The 19,436-nt window shown below is 45.0% G+C and overlaps 2 protein-coding genes across 2 annotated transcripts in view; one reads left to right on the top strand and one right to left on the bottom strand.

The window, feature by feature from the left end:
* Positions 1–19,436, top strand: part of LOC137528659 (RNA-binding protein Nova-2-like) — a 271,521-nt gene that overhangs the window by 92,719 nt on the left and 159,366 nt on the right. The window lies entirely within an intron of this gene.
* Positions 1–19,436, bottom strand: part of EXOC3L2 (exocyst complex component 3 like 2) — a 69,910-nt gene that overhangs the window by 22,341 nt on the left and 28,133 nt on the right. The window contains exons 4-8 of the mRNA XM_068249270.1: positions 7,867–8,021; positions 3,509–3,623; positions 3,313–3,423; positions 3,047–3,147; positions 35–145 (exon numbers count right to left, since the gene is read on the bottom strand). Of these exons, the coding sequence (XP_068105371.1) occupies positions 35–145; positions 3,047–3,147; positions 3,313–3,423; positions 3,509–3,623; positions 7,867–8,021 (593 nt within the window). The remainder of the gene's footprint in view (positions 1–34; positions 146–3,046; positions 3,148–3,312; positions 3,424–3,508; positions 3,624–7,866; positions 8,022–19,436) is intronic.

The raw sequence follows: 19,436 nt of genomic DNA, 5'->3' as shown, positions 1-19,436 counted from the left end.
TGTTTAATGTTCCCTATAATTGCGGGCGTCTCACCGGAATGGCGGGCAGCAGTTCACGATGCTGATGACGCGGCAGATGAAGCTGTCGATGTTCTCTATGGCACCGTCTTGCTCACAATGGAACCTCTCCACTGATTTGTGGAAGCTGAAACAAATAAGAGATTGTAGCTAGCACCGGCCCTGGTCGTAACGTGAGTGAGAACAATACAAGTTTTCTCATCGTTCCTTGATCAAGCCTGTGTGTGGACTTCTCCTTCCAGTTTCATAACCACTTAAGTACCAGCAGTCTCTGCCCCTTTAAGGACCAGAGACCGCCACACATACCCGCCATCACCGCCGCGCATCGGGATCCTGGGCCACCCACTCTGCTGTCTCTATGACGGCAGAGCCCTGTGAGCCGGTCAGGAGCCACTTTTATTGGCTCCTGACCCTTTCTTTCAATGTAAGCCAATGGGAGTGGCTTACGTTAATAGACAGGGTCAGGAGCCAATGAAATCGGCTCCTGACCGACTCACAGGGCTCTGCCGTCATAGAGACAGGCAGAGCCACTAGCTGCGGCAGAAGACGGCTGGGATTCAGCGGGAAGATCGGCGGGAGCGATGGAAACGGTAGATTTCAATTACGGCGGTCCGTAAGGAGTTAAATAACCTGGGTTAAAACTTAAAAGAATGAGAGTAAGCATTGCTGTAACTGCAATTCATGCGGCCCCCAAGTATAACTATAATGGGCCCCCCAATGTTCATACCCCTTCCCTTGCCTCCCCTTTTTGTCTGTCATGGCCTTTGGCCCCATCTCACTAGGGGGATTTGGGAATGGTGATGGCTAAGGTGGTAGAACCAGTGGCGCAGCAATAGGGATACAGAGGTTGTGACCGCACCAGTGGAGCCCACTAGGGGCCCTCTTCATCCATCTCATTAGCCTTTGGCCTCTGAGAAAGCAGGGGAATCTGCGAAACGGCTGTCAGGCCGTCCTTATTCACTTCCTAATGTAACCTTGCTGTACCTTTTGGATTAGAAATGACACTGAAGCATCAGACTGGTGTCCGAGCTGCTTCTCTTCTCCGTATTGGAGCAGTGTAGATAGATTGCACAGGAGTGTAAATTGCCTAGTCATCTCCTATCTATAGAGTAGGGGCAGATGGCAGAGTGCCTACATCTGTGGGCCCCATAATCTCTAGTTACCCCACTCTGTCGGAGGGCCCCACCTACTAACCTTCCCTTTCTCTGATGCTCCAGATCAGGTGTTACGGATGTGAAGATCCTGATGACCACGCTTGTTTTATGACCCTCGTAGGATGCACCACCATGTTGTGAGGATCAACAAGGGGAGACAAGGGAAAGGTTGTGAACATTAACCTTCCTGGCGGTAAACCCGTTCTGAGCTCGGGCTATGCCGCCGGAAGGCACCGCTCAGGCCCCGCTGGGCCGATTTGCATAATTTTTTTTTTTGCTACACGCAGCTAGCACTTTGCTAGCTGCGTGTGCAATCCGATCGCCGCCGCCGATCCGTCGCACCACAGCCGCCCCCCCAGACCTCGTGCACTGCCTGGCCAATCAGTGCCAGGCAGCGCTGAGGGGTGGATCGGAGTCCCCTTTGACGTCATGACATCGGTGACGTGATAGCCCTCCAGGAGATCCCGTTCTTTGAACGGGATCTCCTGATCTCTGATCGCCGGAGGCGATCGGAGGGGCTGGGGGGATGCCGCTGAGCAGCGGCTATCATCGCTACATGAGATAAAAGAAAATGTTTTTTTTAAAAACGGCTGTGCTGCCCCCTGGCGGATTTTAACAAACCGCCAGGAGGGTTAAAGGACCACCGTCGCGAAAATCTTAAAATGTAAAATATATGTAAAGACATACAAATAAGAAGCACGTTTCTTCTAGAGTAAAATGAGCCATAAATGACTTTACTCCTACGTTGCTGTCACTTACAGTAGGTAGCAGAAATCTGACATTACCAACTGATTTTGGACTAGTCCATCTCTCCACAGGGGATTCACAGCATGGCCTTTATTCTTTCTAAAGACACTCCTTGAAAAAGATTCATAAAAAAATGCTGGCCAGCCTCCCTGCTCACCGTACACTTTTTTAGCAGTTGGACGGATCAACTGCCATTCACTAAGTGCTTTTGACAATAAAGAGAACCCAGAGAACCCCCCCCCCCCCATGAGGAGATGAGCTAGTCCAAAATCTGTTGGTTCCGCCAGAGTTCTACTACTTACTGTAAGTGACAGCAGCAACATAGGAGAAAAGTAATTTATGGCTCATTTTACTCTGGAAGAAACCTACTTCTTATCTGTATATGTTTACACATTTTAAGTTTCAAGATTTTTGCGACAGTGGTCCTTTAAGGGAACCCCAACAAAGATTTGCTGCGGCACCCTATGATTTGTAGTTATACCCCTGGTGTGAGGTATACTATGATAGATGGGATTAGTAGTAGTATTAGGGACCCAAAATAAGCTCATCTGCCAATACTTCCCTGATAGCTGTAAAGAACCCTTGAGATTTATATATATGTACCCACGGACCAACCTGCAGCCTGATTATCAACTGACTTTAGTCTGTTGAATGATAATCAGGCATGTGTGCGCGTGCAAGCAACTTGACAAGCAACCTATAACAGGCGGTTTGCCCAATCCAACTGTCGGATCTATGTTGGTCTGATATCATGCAGTTGGTGCATGTGTACAAGTTGTTTGAAGGATTTATACTGGTTTTGAATGTGTAGTCCGTCATTCCTCCTGCGTGTGCAGTATGTTAATTGAGTTCGTTGTTTAGCCGTCTAGGCTTGTGGACATACAGGTCATGTGGTTCTCCAGGTTGTGTGGTTTGTTGTGTTGCGTGCATGTTGGACATGTGTAGGAGCTTATAGACACAACACAAGTGCAGATAATATGTGCAGAAATCAAACACTGGCTGTATAGGACAATTAAACGATTAGGTTGATGCTCGGTAAACTAGTGGTCATATCATGCAGCTTTATTTTCAAAGGGAGGTTCTAAGTTATTTCTAGAACTCCCCCCCCATCTGTCCTTGAGGAATACCTGTGGAGGAACTCCGAGAAGCACTTCAGGCAGGTTTGTGACACCATCATGCCAAATCCTTCATTGATTAGTGGCGCCCGTTCCACGTGTGTCTTCATGATCTGTAAGGAAGATGTTATGGGTCATCATGCCGACATTTCTCATACAGAACAAATCTGCGGTGAAAGGATGGAAGTGGACCGTGCAGTGCTTAGCCTGGACTACAATTTATCGAGAATATAAAGACTGCATTGTTTGTGAACTATAGAGATAGTCGTTGGATTCACCTGAATGATCCTGGTGCTGAAGCTGGTTACGATGATGTCGGTGGGGTAGTTTTGTGTCCATCGCTCCTGCTCCACCCGCAGCTCTTCCTCCAGACGTTGCGACACTCGATTCTGACGGATACAGAAGACTGTGTGAGTGGGGGCGTTACGATAGAGCAGGATAATCGTAAACATGGCCGTGTGGCTCGCCCACTACCTGTATGAGGTTGGCGTACTGCTGCTCCAGCGTCGTCCGCATTTCCCTGGATAATAGCGGGCCTAGCTCCGAAGGATTCACGAGAGGCGAGATATCTGGTTTGGACAGGACATCCCTGGAGAGAGATGAGAGCTCAGAGATATTACAGGGTACTACTGGTGGCAGAAAACAACACTAGGTAAGTATGTGAGCTTTCGCTTAAAGTCTGAAAAAGTGCTGCCGGCAGCTCATTTCAGCGTGCTCAAACGATTTTACGATACCGACCAGAAAAGCCATTGGCGTGGTTTCCCATCGTTTTGAAACCTTAGGGGTATTTAGAACCGTGAACTCTACCAACGCCAGAAGCTGCATGCAGTGTTTTGGAAAATATGATCGCAAGGGCAGGGTTCTCTCACCCTTTGTTGTCTTAGAATTTGCTATACAATTTATTAATCGCGTTACTTTTGCACTGTAATTACCAATTATGTATTTTGTACCAACTCTGTATTTTGTATAAACAAGGTGCGTTTGCAGTTTCTGGGGGGGCTCAGCGCATCTCTGAGCTGAGGCCATTCGGAGGCCGCCTGATGATGCGCTGATCCCACTTTTTTTGCGCAATTCTCAATTTTACTGGTAGCGCGCCCAGGCTATGCATATGCATAGGTAGAATTTAGTTAGTGTTAGGTCCCCTCCCATGGAGGAAAGACTTCTTCGACAGTGGGAGGGACAAGTACCTAACAAATTGCAAATTGTTATAGGAAACTAACATCCTCCAAGTGGTAGACAGGTTGTATGTGTGCTCATTGTGTATTTGAATCCCATGAGTGGGGTGTGCACTTTTTTGCAGGTAGGCACTCATCTGTTTTTAAGTAGCGCTGTTCATTTCTTTGCTGTATTTTGTATATTCGCGTTGTACAGGGGTTGGACAAAATAATGGAAACACCTAACATTTTGGCATCATCTTTGAACATGTCTTAATCTAAACTTGACGTATGTTAATTTTTTTGTTTATTATTTTTGTTAATTGATATGTTTAATTAAAATAACTGTTTTTTACAGATTTTTAAACCAAAGTTGGTTATAATTTATAAAAATGGCAAATCTCTCAGGCTTTCAAAGAGGCCAAATTGTTGGTGCTCGTATGGCAGGCGCTACAGTAACAGAAACTGCCCGAATGCTTGGCATTTCAAGAGGTACTGTCTCAAAAGTAATGACTGCCTTTGAAAGAGGAGGAAAAACGTCCTCCGCAAAGCACAGTTGTGGCTGAAAGTCGAAGTTGTCTGAGAGAGACCGTCGGACTCTAAATCGAATTGTTAGAAAAGCTCACAAGACCACGGCTCCTAAAATCACTGCAGAGCTGAAGGAACACCTACAGAACCCAGTTTCCACAAAAACTGTTCGTCGGGAGCTGCACAAATCTGGATTCCACGGAAGAACTGCAATTAGAAAACCTCTGCTCTCAAAGGCAAATGTTTCAAAGCGTTTAGAGTGGTGTAGAAACCACCAGAATTGATTCCTTGAGCAGTGAAAAAATGTTATTTTCTGTGACAGAACCCCCGCCATGTTTTATGGTTGGGAGAAGGCAGTCTGGATGAAATGCTTCTTTCGGGTGTCTCCAAACCTACACTCGGCCGGAGGTCAGGAATAAGGTAAACGGAGGAATAAGGTAAACGATGTGCTTTGCACATCGTTTACCTTATTCCTGACCTCCGGCCGAGTGTAGGTTTGGAGACAGCCGAAAGAAGCATTTCATCCAGACTATCTTCTCCCAACCGTAAAACATGGCGGGGGTACTGTGATGACCTGGGGTGCTATTTCTTGGAAATCCGCCGAGCCAATGATTTCCCTTCATGGAAGAACTAACAGCCGAGACTATTTAGGAATTTTGGGCGACCAAGTTCATCCTATGGTTCAAGAACCGTTTCCGGAGGTGAATGCCATCATTCAAGATGATAATGCCCCAATCCATACAGCTAGAATTGTTAAAGAACGACACGAGGATCATTCTAATGAAGCATCTCATCTGGCCACCACAATCCCCAGACCTCAACATTATTGGGCATTTATGGTCGTTATTAGAGATTCAAGTAAGAAGTCGATTTCCGCCGCCATCGCCTCTAAAAGAACTGGAGGGTGTTTTAACTGAAGAATGGGCTAAAATTCCTTTGGAAACAATTCACAATTTGTATGAATCAATACCTCGGAGAATTGAGGCTGTAATTGCTGCAAAAGGTGGACCTACTCCATATTATAATATATTTTGTTGATTTTGCAAGGTGTTTCCATTATTTTGTCCAACCCCCTGTATATTGTCTGTATTATTATGTACTCCATGTTTGTTTCTTACTTTGTACAGCGCCACAGAATATGTTGGCGATTTATAAATCAATAACAATGACTGTAGCGCTTGCGCAATCAATAATAAATGCATTGAGATGAACGCTTCCATTCAGCTCAGCGCAGGAAGAGGTGCATGACGGCGGCAAAACGAAGACGGCGGACACCGGCAGCCGTCCGCCTTAACCGGCCCGTTCAAGGTGTGATATTAACAAATTATCTTATTTTCCATAAGAGCATTCAGATCAAAAGAAAAGATCGTATTTAATCGATCCACAGAATGCAACTTGCGTTCATATCTAAATTCAATTACAATCTATGCAGTTTTTTTTCTGCAAAATTTTGGGATTTTTTACACTACATGTGATTCCGATTTTTGATGTGATTAAAAAAAAGTTCTGCATGCTGTGTTTTTTTCTGCGTTTTTTCTCTTGTGTTGCTAGCATCTGCATAGGCAAACGCGGGGGGGATTACAGCTGCCCAGAATCCCCCCTCAGGCAGGTGCAGTGTCTGGGGACAGGCACAAGTTGAGACAACAGAATATCTGCAGGCATCCTGCAGCTCACAGCACCGCCCCCTTTCTTTCCCTGCTACAGCTGACTTTGGATATAGAGAGCATGGAGCAGCTCTGGGGCAGTTAACAGAGCACAGAGTCAGGTATGAGAAGGTATGAGCACAGCCCTGCTGTGTGAATGCTTCACTTTCCCCTTCATTAGCAATGTCGGCTGTCCTCATTATTATCTGTATCCAAACTGCTCCTGATCGATCCCGTTGACAATCGGGAGCAGATCAGACACGTCAAAAATAATCGTCAGATCCAGTCAGTCGGACAGGAAATTGCATTATGTGTACCCAGCATGATGTCCTACCATATTATTATCCTCTATTGTGCGTGGCTAAGGGCCCGTTTCCACTATAGCGTTACGAAATCGCCGGCGAATCACCGCAGGCAAATCGCATGCGGGTGCGATTCCGCATGCGTTTTTTGCCGCGATTTCGTATAGGTAAGGCTGTATGCGATTTTAACCATGTCACTGCCTGTGTGAATTAACATGGTTACCTATGCGAAATCGCATGCGAAATCGCGGCAAAAAACGCATGGGGAAAACGCATGCGATTTCCCTATTAAATACATTGCGTGCGATTCGCCTGCATTCCACACGCAGGCGAATTCTGAGGCCCCTACCCTGCAGATTTTTTCTGCACAGAAAAACGTGCGGGGAAACGCACAAGTGGAAACAGTCCCATCCACTTGTACTGACTGTGCGAATCCGCATGCGGGCAACGCATGCGGATTCGCGATAGTGGAAACGGGCCCTAAAGGAGACCTTTCAGGAATAGCCCCCTTAAAAATCCTGGGTTTGCCCCTGATCCGGTGAAAATCGCAAATCAGAATCACAAATCGGAATTATGATTTGCAGTGTAAAAGAAGCCTTATGCAGCTTACAAGTGGACTAATCAAATCCCACCATCATTCGATGGGTCTATTTTTAAGATGCCTAAATTGAAAAAAAAAAATCTGCATAATTCTTCATCAGCTGAGACTTTTTTACATCTCACTGATATTCCATAGTTATACACAGAAAAGTTAGGAGGCGTGTCCGATGTGACAGGAGGCGTGTCAGATGTGACAGGAGGCGTGTCAGATGTGTGACGTGTGTCCTGCGTCACGGGGACACGAGCTGTGCCAAAGTTCAGGGATAACAGGAATGACAAACGTTACAAATCCTGCCAGAATTCTCACAACTCTCTAATCCTGGCACAAGGACACAAAGCTTGTGGGGGCGTCAGGAATCACAGGGCGACTAATTCACATGTCACCAGTTTCCCCAGAGGAAGGAAGCTAAGCTTAGCTACAGATAATTCCAGCTCCTTCTCGCATCACACGTCACGTCCCGAGTATGAGTCTATCACTCCTCAGCGTGCCTCATGCCTCGTCTACCCTAGCAGTGTACAGTGTCATGCCTCTCCCAGCAGCACATATACCCATCATTCTATTCACCCTGGGCCTCACGCCTTCCCCTCCGCAGCCAGAGACTGACCTGCAGTAGACGTTGCTGTTGAAGTCCAGGATGAAGTAGATGTCGTTGGTCTCCACGCTGCGTTGGGCTGCGGAGCTCAGCCAGTCGGCTATGCCGCGGTGATAGGCAGACAGGTATATCCGGAACACCTCGAAGTCTCTGGGATAAGCACAGACCTGCAGGCAGCCAGGAGATGAGGACAAACATAATGATTACAGTTCAGCTTAAAGTGCACCTGAACTCTTGCACAGGACAGAAGGAAAACAGAGAAATGCACCCTGTATGTATTCAGAGAGTTTTGCCTTTTTAATTCCCCCTCATCTGTGACTAATCACAAGTTGTAATTTGATCTTTCAGCTGTGTCCGCTCAGCAGAGCAGCTAATTTGTAAGCACAGGATTTTAACCCTATGTCTGCTTCTGTAAAAGCAGGAAGCAGACAAACTGCAGATTTATTGCAGGATTTCTATTAGTGGCAATAAAGAAATGTTTCCCTTTAAAAGGTTATTATGCTGTTGCTTATCTTTTAGAGCAGAGAGGAAGATCTGAGTTCAGGTCCGCTTTAATTCACAAAGGTAATAGTGTACGGATGCCAATACATTACTCGATTTTCAGCATCTGTATCCGGCCAAATCGATCATAATGATGGAATCTGGCAGAGATTGATGCCGCAACATGGCCACGCAACCAATTGTGATTGATTTCTGGACGAATCGATCAAAATGATCAGTCTGACATACTGGAATATCTCGGTTGAAAGCACTCGATTGGGTGCATGGAGGTAATGGCGTTCAATCCCCCTATGACCAACGGACTGTGGTCGCTCTCCCCCCATGTGTATGTGTCCTGCCGGCACCGTGGTGAGTATTGCAGGCTCACCTGTCATGCAGGAACCACACCTCCTGTGTCTGGTGTCTTTTTGAATTGCCACCGTAAGTACCTGTACCATGTGACACCACCACATGTACTAACGTCACTACATGCGTCAGTGTCAAACGGTACAGGCGTCCGCAGTGGCATTTCAAAAAGATGACACTGGATGACACTGGAGTAGGCGAGCAGACAGACACCCCACACACAGATCACACACACCACACATACACACACCACACATACACACACACACACACATCACACACACCTCACATACACACACATCACACCACACGCACATCACACCACACACACATATACACCACACTATACACACACACACACACACAGTACATACATACACACATATACACACACACACATCACACCACACTATACACACACAGTACATACATCCACACATACACACACATCACACACACATACATCACACACACCACACTATACACACACACACATCACACATACCACACACACATCACACTATACACACACACACACACACACTATACATACACACACACACAAACATCACACACTATATATACAAACACACACACTATATACACACACATACCACACACCACACACTACACACACACACACACACACAACACAACCACACACACACTATACACACACACAGTGCAGACACATCATACACACACACTACACCCACCCACACTACACACCCACACACATACCATACACACACAAACCACCATACACACACACACACCACTACACACACCCACATACATACACACACACACTATACACATACACACAGTGCAGACACATCACACACACATACACACACACACCATACACACACAAACTACCATACACACACACACCACTACACACACCCACATACATACACACACACTATACACATACACACAGTGCAGACACATCACACACACACACACACACACACAAATCCCCCCCCACACACACACACCATACACACACACACCATACACACACATACACACACACATACATACACTACACACACACCATACACACACACACACCACACACACTATACACATACACACAGTGCAGACACATCACACACACACCCACACCACACACACACACACACTACACACTACACACACATTACACACACACACTACACACTTCATACACATACACTCACACACACCACACACATACCATACACACACTATACACAGACTACACACACACACACACACACACATATATATCAAGTGACAAGACAATATACTCTGTACAGCTCTGCGTAAGATGTCGGCGCTACATTAATACTAAATAATTATAATGATATTACATGGGGTAGGGGCTGGCAGCTAAAGGCAGTGGCTTGAGAGGCAGAGGTGGCAGCGCCAGGACGATTTCTGAAATTGAAAATCTGTCTGCAGTGGGTGTGCTGGAAAAAGGTCTCTCTCTGTTTAGATTTGATTAGAGAGGTATCTATCTGGTGATAGTCGATCTGATGGCGATTATCCAATGTATGATCACCTTAACCCTCTGGGCGATACAATTACATCGCTCAGGAGGGGGCGCAGCACTTTTTAAAAAATTTTTTATTTTTTAAATCATGTAGCGAGCATCAGAGGAGTCCCGATCCACCCCTCAGCACTGCCTGGCACTGATTGGCCAGGCTGCGCAAGGGGTCGGGGAGGGGGGGGGGGCTGCACGGCACGGCGGGTAGCGGCGGATCAGCGGCGATCGGAAGTTACACGCAGCTAGCAAAGTGCTAGCTGCGTGTAACAAAAAAAAATTATGCAAATAGGCCCACCAGGGCCTGAGAACTCCTCCTGCGCGACATACCCCGAGCTCAGCTCGGGATTATCGACCAGGAGGTTAAAGGGAGCCAAGCACCACTTTTGTTTCCTGGTTCCTAATAGCTATAGGAGCTGCCATGTTCCCCCTTCCCTTTTAGCTGCCCATTATTTATCTAGGGGAACATGTGAAGATAGCATCTGTGGCTTCTCTAAACTCTTTGAAGCACAGTGTATTATCTACCCAACCCCCTGCTCTTCCAAAGCTTTTTGTTTGTTCTCTGCTAATGTGTGCAAAAAATGGAATACATCACTCCTTCTGTGCCTGACACTTCTGCAGTAGGGCAGACCTAGGAAGTGGGCTAACAAACCCTCTGCAAAACTTTTCAATGTGAAAAGAAGAGGTAAAATGTAACTTTTTTTTTATTACGGAGTCAGATTGTTGGCATGCATATTAAATGTGCTATTAAGATGCCCTGAGGGCTAAACATGGTGCTTGGTTCATTTCCAGGGGCATAGCAATAGGGGTTGCAGAGGTTGCGACCGCATCGGGGCCCCGAAGGACCCTCCCTCGACTACAGTATTAGCTCTCTATTGGTCCTGTGCTCATAATAATCACTTCTATAGATACTTGGATTATTGGTAATCATTAACAAACGGCTCCCCATCCCCTTCTTTCTCCTCTGACACTGTAGTTGCCATTGGCAGGGATTGCTATGTATAGAGTGCTTGGGGGTAATCAGTAACAAGCTGTTCCCCATCCCCTTCTTGCACCTCTGACACTGTAGTTGCCATTGGCAGGGATTGCTATGTATAGAGTGCTTGGGGGTAATCAGTAACAAACGGCTCCCCATCCCCTTCTTTCTCCTCTGACACTGTAGTTGCCATTGGCAGGGATTGCTATGTATAGAGTGCTTGGGTGTAATCAGTAACAAGCTGTTCCCCATCCCCTTCTTGCACCTCTGACACTGTAGTTGCCATTGGCAGGGATTGCTATGTATAGAGTGCTTGGGGGTAATCAGTAACAAACGGCTCCCCATCCCCTTCTTGCACCTCTGACACTGTAGTTGCCATTGGCAGGGATTGCTATGTATAGAGTGCTTGGGGGTAATCAGTAACAAGCTGCTCCCCATCCCCTTCTTGCTCCTCTGACACTGTAGTTGCCATTGGCAGGGATTGCTATGTATAGAGTGCTTGGGGGTAATCAGTAACACACTGCTCCCCATCCCCTTCTTGCACCTCTGACACTGTAGTTGCCATTGGCAGGGATTGCTATGTATAGAGTGCTTGGGGGTAATCAGTAACAAGCTGCTTCCCATCCCCTTCTTGCACCTCTGACACTGTAGTTGCCATTGGCATCAGTATAGAGAGTAGTCGCCATACTCCCAACAGATCTCAATAACACTATTATTACAGCTCTGGCTCTGGAGATAGGCAGAGGAATCCTCACACTCTCCACAGTACAGATTCAGTGCAGCGTGCCATCATTGCAGTACACCAGTAGAGGGCACAAAGGAGTCATCAGAGTTTCTTCAGCTCTTATGCCTGGTACACACCATGCAATTTCCCATCAGACAAGTTGAATCGATTATTTTTGACTGGTCTGATCTGATTTCCGATTGTTTTTCTGATCGATTTTCTGTTAACTTGTATACAAAATCGATCAGAAAAACGGATCAGATGTCGTATAAGACCTGTCGGAAATAATCGATTTGAGCAGTCTATCTGACGGTAAATTGCATGGTGTGTACCAGGCATTACACAAAGTAGCTAGATATAGCTGCATCATGTAAAAACCTGTGAATAGTGTCAAAATGGGAAAATTTGGGCGCCCAAAGGTGCCCGATTAGATAGCGGGGCTACCCGCAATGCAAATTGCAGCTATAAATAGCAGGCGCACTAAAATTTCCCCATATTGCTGCTAATCACGGCTTTGCAGCTCGGTTTTTTAATGTTAGGAGTTAGGTCCTTAGAAGTTAAAGTTAGGCACCACCAGTGTAGGTCTTAAGATGGCCGTACACCATACAATTTTTTAAATATCTTTTCAATTCAAGAATAGCTATCAATTTTTCTGATTTTATTGTGACATCTCGAAAATCTGACCAATGGGCCACACACCTATGTTCAATTTTTCTGCATTCAATAACAAGAAATGATTGAAAGCTCAGAAAAAAAATCGCTTGGGTCTGTACATCAAGTAATTGACAAACTACCACACACCATACAATTTTTATAAAAATTGATCTGAAAAATCCAACACTTCCAATCTTCTTTTATTGAATAAAATGGGAAATTTGATCAGATTTCTTGAACAAACAAAAAAAAGTTTCGATTTTATTGGGACAACCAATTTGTAATTATCAAATTGGTGTAAAATTGGATCTTTTAATTGTATAATGTGTGACCACCTTTATGGTTAGGCATCGCTAGAGGCAGGGTACTGTGTGAAAGTAGGGTTAGGTTAGGTCATAGTAAAGTATCAGTGAAGATAACAGATATTTTTCTATCAGAATTAAAGTACCCCCCCCCCCCACCTTAAACTTTTAAAAGTGTTTTACTATTGGTGCTGTGACACCAGTCACAGCACCATCCTCCCCCCTCCAGTACCCCCTGTGGCCCTCGTTCTGTTCAGTTGTAATTTTTGCCATATGAGCGGGGAGGAAGTGGCAGTTCTTCCTCCTCTGTGCGCGTCCATAATTCCGCCCCCTCCACCTGCCGCTTTAGTTCCTTTTTTTGTTTCACTGCACACAGCGTGCAGGGGAGCTGCGCTGTGTGTGGGCTTGTGGTAATTGAGGTTGGATATCCTTCTAACCTTCGATTAACACAAGCGTGCACACAGCACAGCTACCCTGCACGCTGTGTGCAGTGAAACATATACGGACCTAAAGTCACGAGTGGAGGGGCGGAGTTAATGGCGCATATTGTTGCCAGAACGGGGCCACAGAGGGCGCTGGATGGGTGGAGGATGGTGCTGTGACAAAGTCACAGCACCAGTAATAAAACAATTTTAAAAGTATTTAAGACCAGGTCAGGGGTACTTTAAGTAGTAGAATATCAGTAATTTACTAGTATTCTGCTATCTCGTGCCCTTTTTTCCAGACGCTTTTTTTGCATGTATATGATCACAAGAGACTCTGCAGCTATGACTCAATGCAGGCTGCTATCACAGCACTACCTGCCCAATAAGGCAAAAAAAAGGCACTGGAAATTTGGGCGCAGACGGCACCGCCATAGGCCATAATGTGAATTACGACTATAGTGGTGCTAAATCAATAATTTGGGCACCGTCAAGACAGCCCCCAAATTACGATAAAAAAGCACAATTCAGCCACCAGCAATAGCTGGCAGCCAAATTATGTCTTACCTAACAGTCCATCGCCCTTGCTAGTGCAATGAATCCTTATAAGATAGTTCATGTCACCGCGTTTCGTCCATATTCCGCTCAGCAAAGCGCTGCATGTACCATTTTTGGGGCGATTGCTACAATGGAAGGTGTAAGAAAAACGCAAAACGCTCACAAATTTCTTTATCCGGTGATTGCGGTCGCGCTTTTATGAATAAATACATTGTATTTATTCATTTCCCGGTGAAAGAGTTCACTTCCTGACTGACGTCAGGAAGTGAAAAAACGGTATTGCTCTGCAAAAGCGCTTTGTACAAAATCGTAGCACGCAGTGGAGCGCCGGGAGGGGGAAACAAAAGGCAAAAAAAAAAAGAAAATCGCTGCCGTCAGCGATTTCGATTTTAGATGTGAACAAAGCCTTACTGTAGTTTAGTTTTTTTTTTTTTTTGACTTTAGATGGGTTTTAATGCTGCAAAATGTTTAGTGTGAATGAAGACTTTTGTGTTCGCTCACTTATAGGGATGATCACATATATGCAAATTGTTAATGCAAATGTATGCAAACTTTTATGCAAATGTATGCAGCTTGTTAAAGTGAATGGGAACCGCATTTTTGAAAAAATGAAGCAAATACTTACCTAAGGAGAGGGAAGGCTCTGGATCATATAGAGCCTTCTGTCTCCTCTCTCGGTGCTCTCTATCCTGTGCTGGCTCCCCCCCCCCCCCCCCGTTTCAATCCCCCACCGAAAGGGTATTTGGAAGTCTTCGGAGCTGTGTCCTCCTGAAGACGTGCGGCTCCATAATGCACAGGCGTGAGCGTGCAAGAGAGCGTGCTGGCGCAGGCACAGTACAGGGCCGCCCTTCTTCAGGAGCACTCGGGCTCCCTGAAGACTTCTGAAGCCTCCTTCGGCCAGATAAAGTGACTGAAAGTAATCAGCACAGAACTAAACATGAACAATTCTCACATTGCTTACTGCCACTATACTTGCATAATGTCCTTGACTTGTAATATTCACACTGTCTGTCCTTGTATTGTTTTTGTTTGTGTTTGTTAAGCAACTGCCAAGACAAATTCCTTGTAGGTGCAAACTTACTTGGCGAAAATAATAAATTGATTCTGATAAAGCAGTATTTGACTAATTTAGTCAAATACTGCTACCGGGCGAGCCAGCACTGGAGCGAGGGGACCAGGAGAGGAGCGGGAAGGCTCTATAGGACCCAGAGCCTTCCCGCTCCTTGGGTAAGTATCTGTCTCATTTTTTTAAATGCAGTTCCCATTCACTTTAATGGACCAATAAATTTAAACCTGGGTTTGCATAAAAATATGCATAATTTCAGAACAATTTGCATCTCATTGATCATCCCTACTCACAATTGAGTAGTTTAAACATGGTGGAAGTTCCTCTGAATAAGGATTTAACATTTTTAAGGCCTAGTTCACATTATAAATCGCCAACGCAAAGCGCTTTTTCCAGCGCTTTCCGAGTGACGTCCAATTTTTAGAAGCGCTTTTGTTAGGCGATTTGAGCTTTTCTTCCTGCAGACAAACAGGAAGTGAACTCTTTGACCTGGAACTGAATAGCTGTAATTTACTTTCTGAAGAAAAGCGCTCAGAAAATCGCTGTTCCTAGTGCTTTTCCTAGCGCAGGACCTGTGTTTGTGATGGGAGAGAAAGCTCGTCGCTCTCGTGAGAACACTCACATAGAGCAACATTGCTCAAGCTAAAAACAAGGAACACCAAGAGCCCCAATAGTGTAATATGTACTGGTAATTGGTTACTAGATAGAGTAAATATTAATACTCACAAACCAGGGTTACCATTACTCAACCACTGTAAAGGCAGGTGGGGAGATTTTCCTGACACCACTCAGGAATAAGAAGTCGCTCTCTGTAGAGAAAAAAGGGGGTTCAACCCTCCCCCCAGGGTGGACTCAATATTATGCAGGAGAACAGAGGCGCCGAAAGGATAAAAGGAAGCTAAATGAGCTTAAAAAACAAATTCTTGGTAAATGGAGCAATAGCATATGTGGTCAGTAGAAGAGCCAGGCACCTCTGTGGTGGTCTACTGACCACATATGACCACATATGCTATTGCTCCGTTGTTATTGCCTGATGAAGTGGGATCAAACCTGCAAAACGCGTTGCATATTTGGAGTTCATAAATAAAATGTATTGACTATCTTTACTACAGTCGTTGGGTGTCTACTTGGAGGAGGTAAGTCCACCACTACCTCCTCTATTTACCAACAATTTGGTTTTTAAGCTCATTTAGCTTCCTTTTATCCTTTTGGCGCCTCTGTTCTCCTGCATAACATTGCACAAGCGCTTTTAAAGAGACACTGAAGCGAAAAAAATATATATGATATAATGAATTGGTTGTGTACTATGAATAATTACTAGAAGATTAGCAGCAAAGAAAATATTCTCATATTTTTATTTTCAGGTATATAGTGTTTTTTCTAACATTGCATCATTCTATAATATGTGCAGATTACACAACACTCAGCATTCAAAATGATTCTTTCAGAGCAGTCTGTGAACTAATGACCTCTCCTCTGGCAGAGAAAAAGTAATTAGTTCACTTACAGTTGAGATAATAAAAGTCAGATAACAGCCCTCTCCATGACTTTAAAAGTTGCAGAGATTAATGGCTTTTTTGCATAGAGATAACAACTGGAGTTTCTTAACTCTTCCTGTACTGGAAACAATTAGACTGATGTATCTGATCTTAATGTTTTATTTCTTATCTGTACTACACATACAAATCATAATATCATAATTTTTTTTTCGCTTCAGTGTCTCTTTAAAGCGCTTTTCAGAATCGAAAAGTGATCATAGTGTGACCAAGCCCTCACCATTTTATCACACTCAGGTGCCTACAGGTGAAACTCAAAAAATGTGAATATCGTGCAAAAGTCCATTTATTTCAGTAAATTCAACTTAAAAGGTGAAAGTAATCTGTCAAATAGACTCATTACATGGAAGGCGAGATATTTCAAGCCTTTATTTGTTATAATTTTGATGATTATGGCTTACAGCTTATGAGAACCCCAAAATCAAAATCTCAGACCATTAGACTATTGTGAAAATGTTTAGTATTCTCGGCTCAAAGTGTCAGACTCTAATCAGCTAATTCCTCCAACGCATTTATTAATATTACTGAGATAAATAGACTTTTGCACAATATTATAATTTTTCGAGTTTTACCCGTATCTTTAAAATAATGGAGACTCTAGTAGATACATTTCCACCCTCTGTCCTTTCCAAACTCTGATAAGTGGTAATACGTTAGTGCTGTATAATTAACGGATAACAGTATTGATAATTAATCGTGAGGTAGAGCAAGGTAAGGATAAGCACAGAGGTGAGTTCATGCTGGATCCACATTCCTATGTGTGTTGTCCATTCTTCTTGTTTTCACCCGTAATCAATTTAAAAGTTTGCTTTTTGGCTAAAGTCACATTTTCAGATAAGATGAGGCAAGCTTACCGCAATGTTCCCTCCTATCACCCTCTCATTTCCTTCTCTTGAAGGAAGCCCAAGGGTGCGTAAAAAAAAAAAAAGCTAGCTTTAGCTTACCTGGAGCTTCTTCCAGCCTTCCCATAGTTTTGAAGGTCTTCCCAGTCCCCTCAGTTGGTCCACCGTGACCCAGTTGGGTCGTGCTCTACAGTGCATGCACTAACTCTGCAGGGCACCTCCTCAGTCACGCTCCTGTCGGCAGCAGCATTCTGCACATGCACAGTTTGCCAAGACTTGTAACTTCACATGCACAGAATCTTCCCGTCAGAGAGAGCTCGATTGAGGAGGCACACCACTAAGACTACACATGCGCCATAAGCCTGAGCTGACAGCGGACCAAGGTAGGGGACCATGAGGACACCAAGAGACCTTCAAGACTGTGGGATACTGGAAGAAGCCCCGGGTAAGTGAAAGCCAAATTTTCACCCCACCTCAGGTATCTTTTAAGGGGAGTGATGAGGTGCAATGGGAGGATGATAGGCGGGAACATCAAAGCAACCCTACCTAGTCCTGTTGGAAAATTTGACTTCAGCCAAAAGTCAAACTTTATCAAGGCGTGATAGCAGGGACTGGAGGAACAATGCATAGAAAGAAGTTTGTGCATCCAGTATGAACATACCTTTGTGCTTACCTTAGGTGGCTTTGCTTGGGGACAGGTGTGCTTTTTAAAAGATGAAAGCACCCAATAGTGGTCATGTTGACGGCTGGCCACCAGCATGGTGTCATTGATCCTCCCTAAACAGTAAAGAGCATCTCTACTGCTCAGGGAGGATCGATGACTCTTCTTGTGAGCTTTAGCTATCAGGCCACAGACTGTTACTACAGATGGTTATTGAGATGCTAATCATTTTGACTTGCATGCAAATTTGCAGCTTAGAAGTGGGCCAATCAAAATCAACAAGAAGTGGAATTGATCCAACAAGTTGTAATACATTTGCACCAAGCCAAAATTATTTGCATCTCTTTGACCTTCTCTAACTGTCACTGGACCAAGTACATTTCCTCTTGCTTTTATCCTTTATCTCGATACACACGACTTATTTCATATACTGTATACTTGGTGGCCTTTAGATATGACATAAATTATCTGACTGTATGAAACACTGTTGCTCTCCTGTCTCCCCCTCCTCACTCACTGTCACACTTCTCACACAGCACAACAAGCTGCTTTTCCCCAATGATGACCTCCTGCCTCCCCACTCCTCACTCACTGTCACACTCCTCACACAGCACAACAAGCTGCTTTTCCCCAATGCTGCTCACCTGCCTCCCCCTCCTCACTCACTGTCAGACTCCTCACACAGCACAACAAGCTGCTTTTCCCCAATGCTGCTCTCCTGCCTCCCCTCCTCCTCACTCACTGTCAGACTCCTCACGCAGCACAGCAAGCTGCTTTTCACCAATGATGCTCTCCTGCCTCCCCCTCCTCACTCACTGTCAGACTCCTCACACAGCACAACAAGCTGCTTTTCCCTAATAATGACCTCTTCACGTTGCTCACCTCTCACTTCTCCTCCTACTCTGACTGCATGCTGTTAGTGTAAACACACTGCTGCCCCTGTAATCTCTGCGCCTGGTGCAAAAGCTTCACCTTGCTTCATGAGAGAACCGGCCCTGGTCACTTGACCAAGTAAATTTCCCCTTGCTTTTATCCTTTATCGGGATACACACTACTAATTCCATATACTGTATACTTGGTGGCCTTTAGATATGACATAAATTATCTGACTGAAGGATAAGTCTGTGTTTCTCCAAGCTAGTCAAGCATCGTCCGCAGGGGTGTAACTAGGGTGCATGGGAAACCAATCCCCCCCCCCCCCCAAAAAAAAAAAACCTTTAAAAACCTTATGGGCCTAATGCTTAAAAAATCTGCCCTCCCCTAAGTGAGGCCTTCCTCTGTGACCACCCAGGTCCACCTTAATGAGAGGAGCGCAGCGTACACATATTTACGTGGCCACGGCTCTGTTCCCTTCTCTTCACTCTGCAGCACAACAGCGTGCACCAGCTTTCCAATGACGCGACATCACAGAGGAACACTGGTGCATGCTGATGCTCTGTAGAGT

The sequence above is a fragment of the Hyperolius riggenbachi genome, chromosome 8 (assembly GCF_040937935.1).
Source record: "Hyperolius riggenbachi isolate aHypRig1 chromosome 8, aHypRig1.pri, whole genome shotgun sequence".
In the NCBI taxonomy this organism is placed as follows: domain Eukaryota; kingdom Metazoa; phylum Chordata; class Amphibia; order Anura; family Hyperoliidae; genus Hyperolius; species Hyperolius riggenbachi.
The sequence above is the reverse complement of the archived record's forward strand: the minus strand, read 5'-3'. Positions and strand labels throughout refer to the sequence as shown.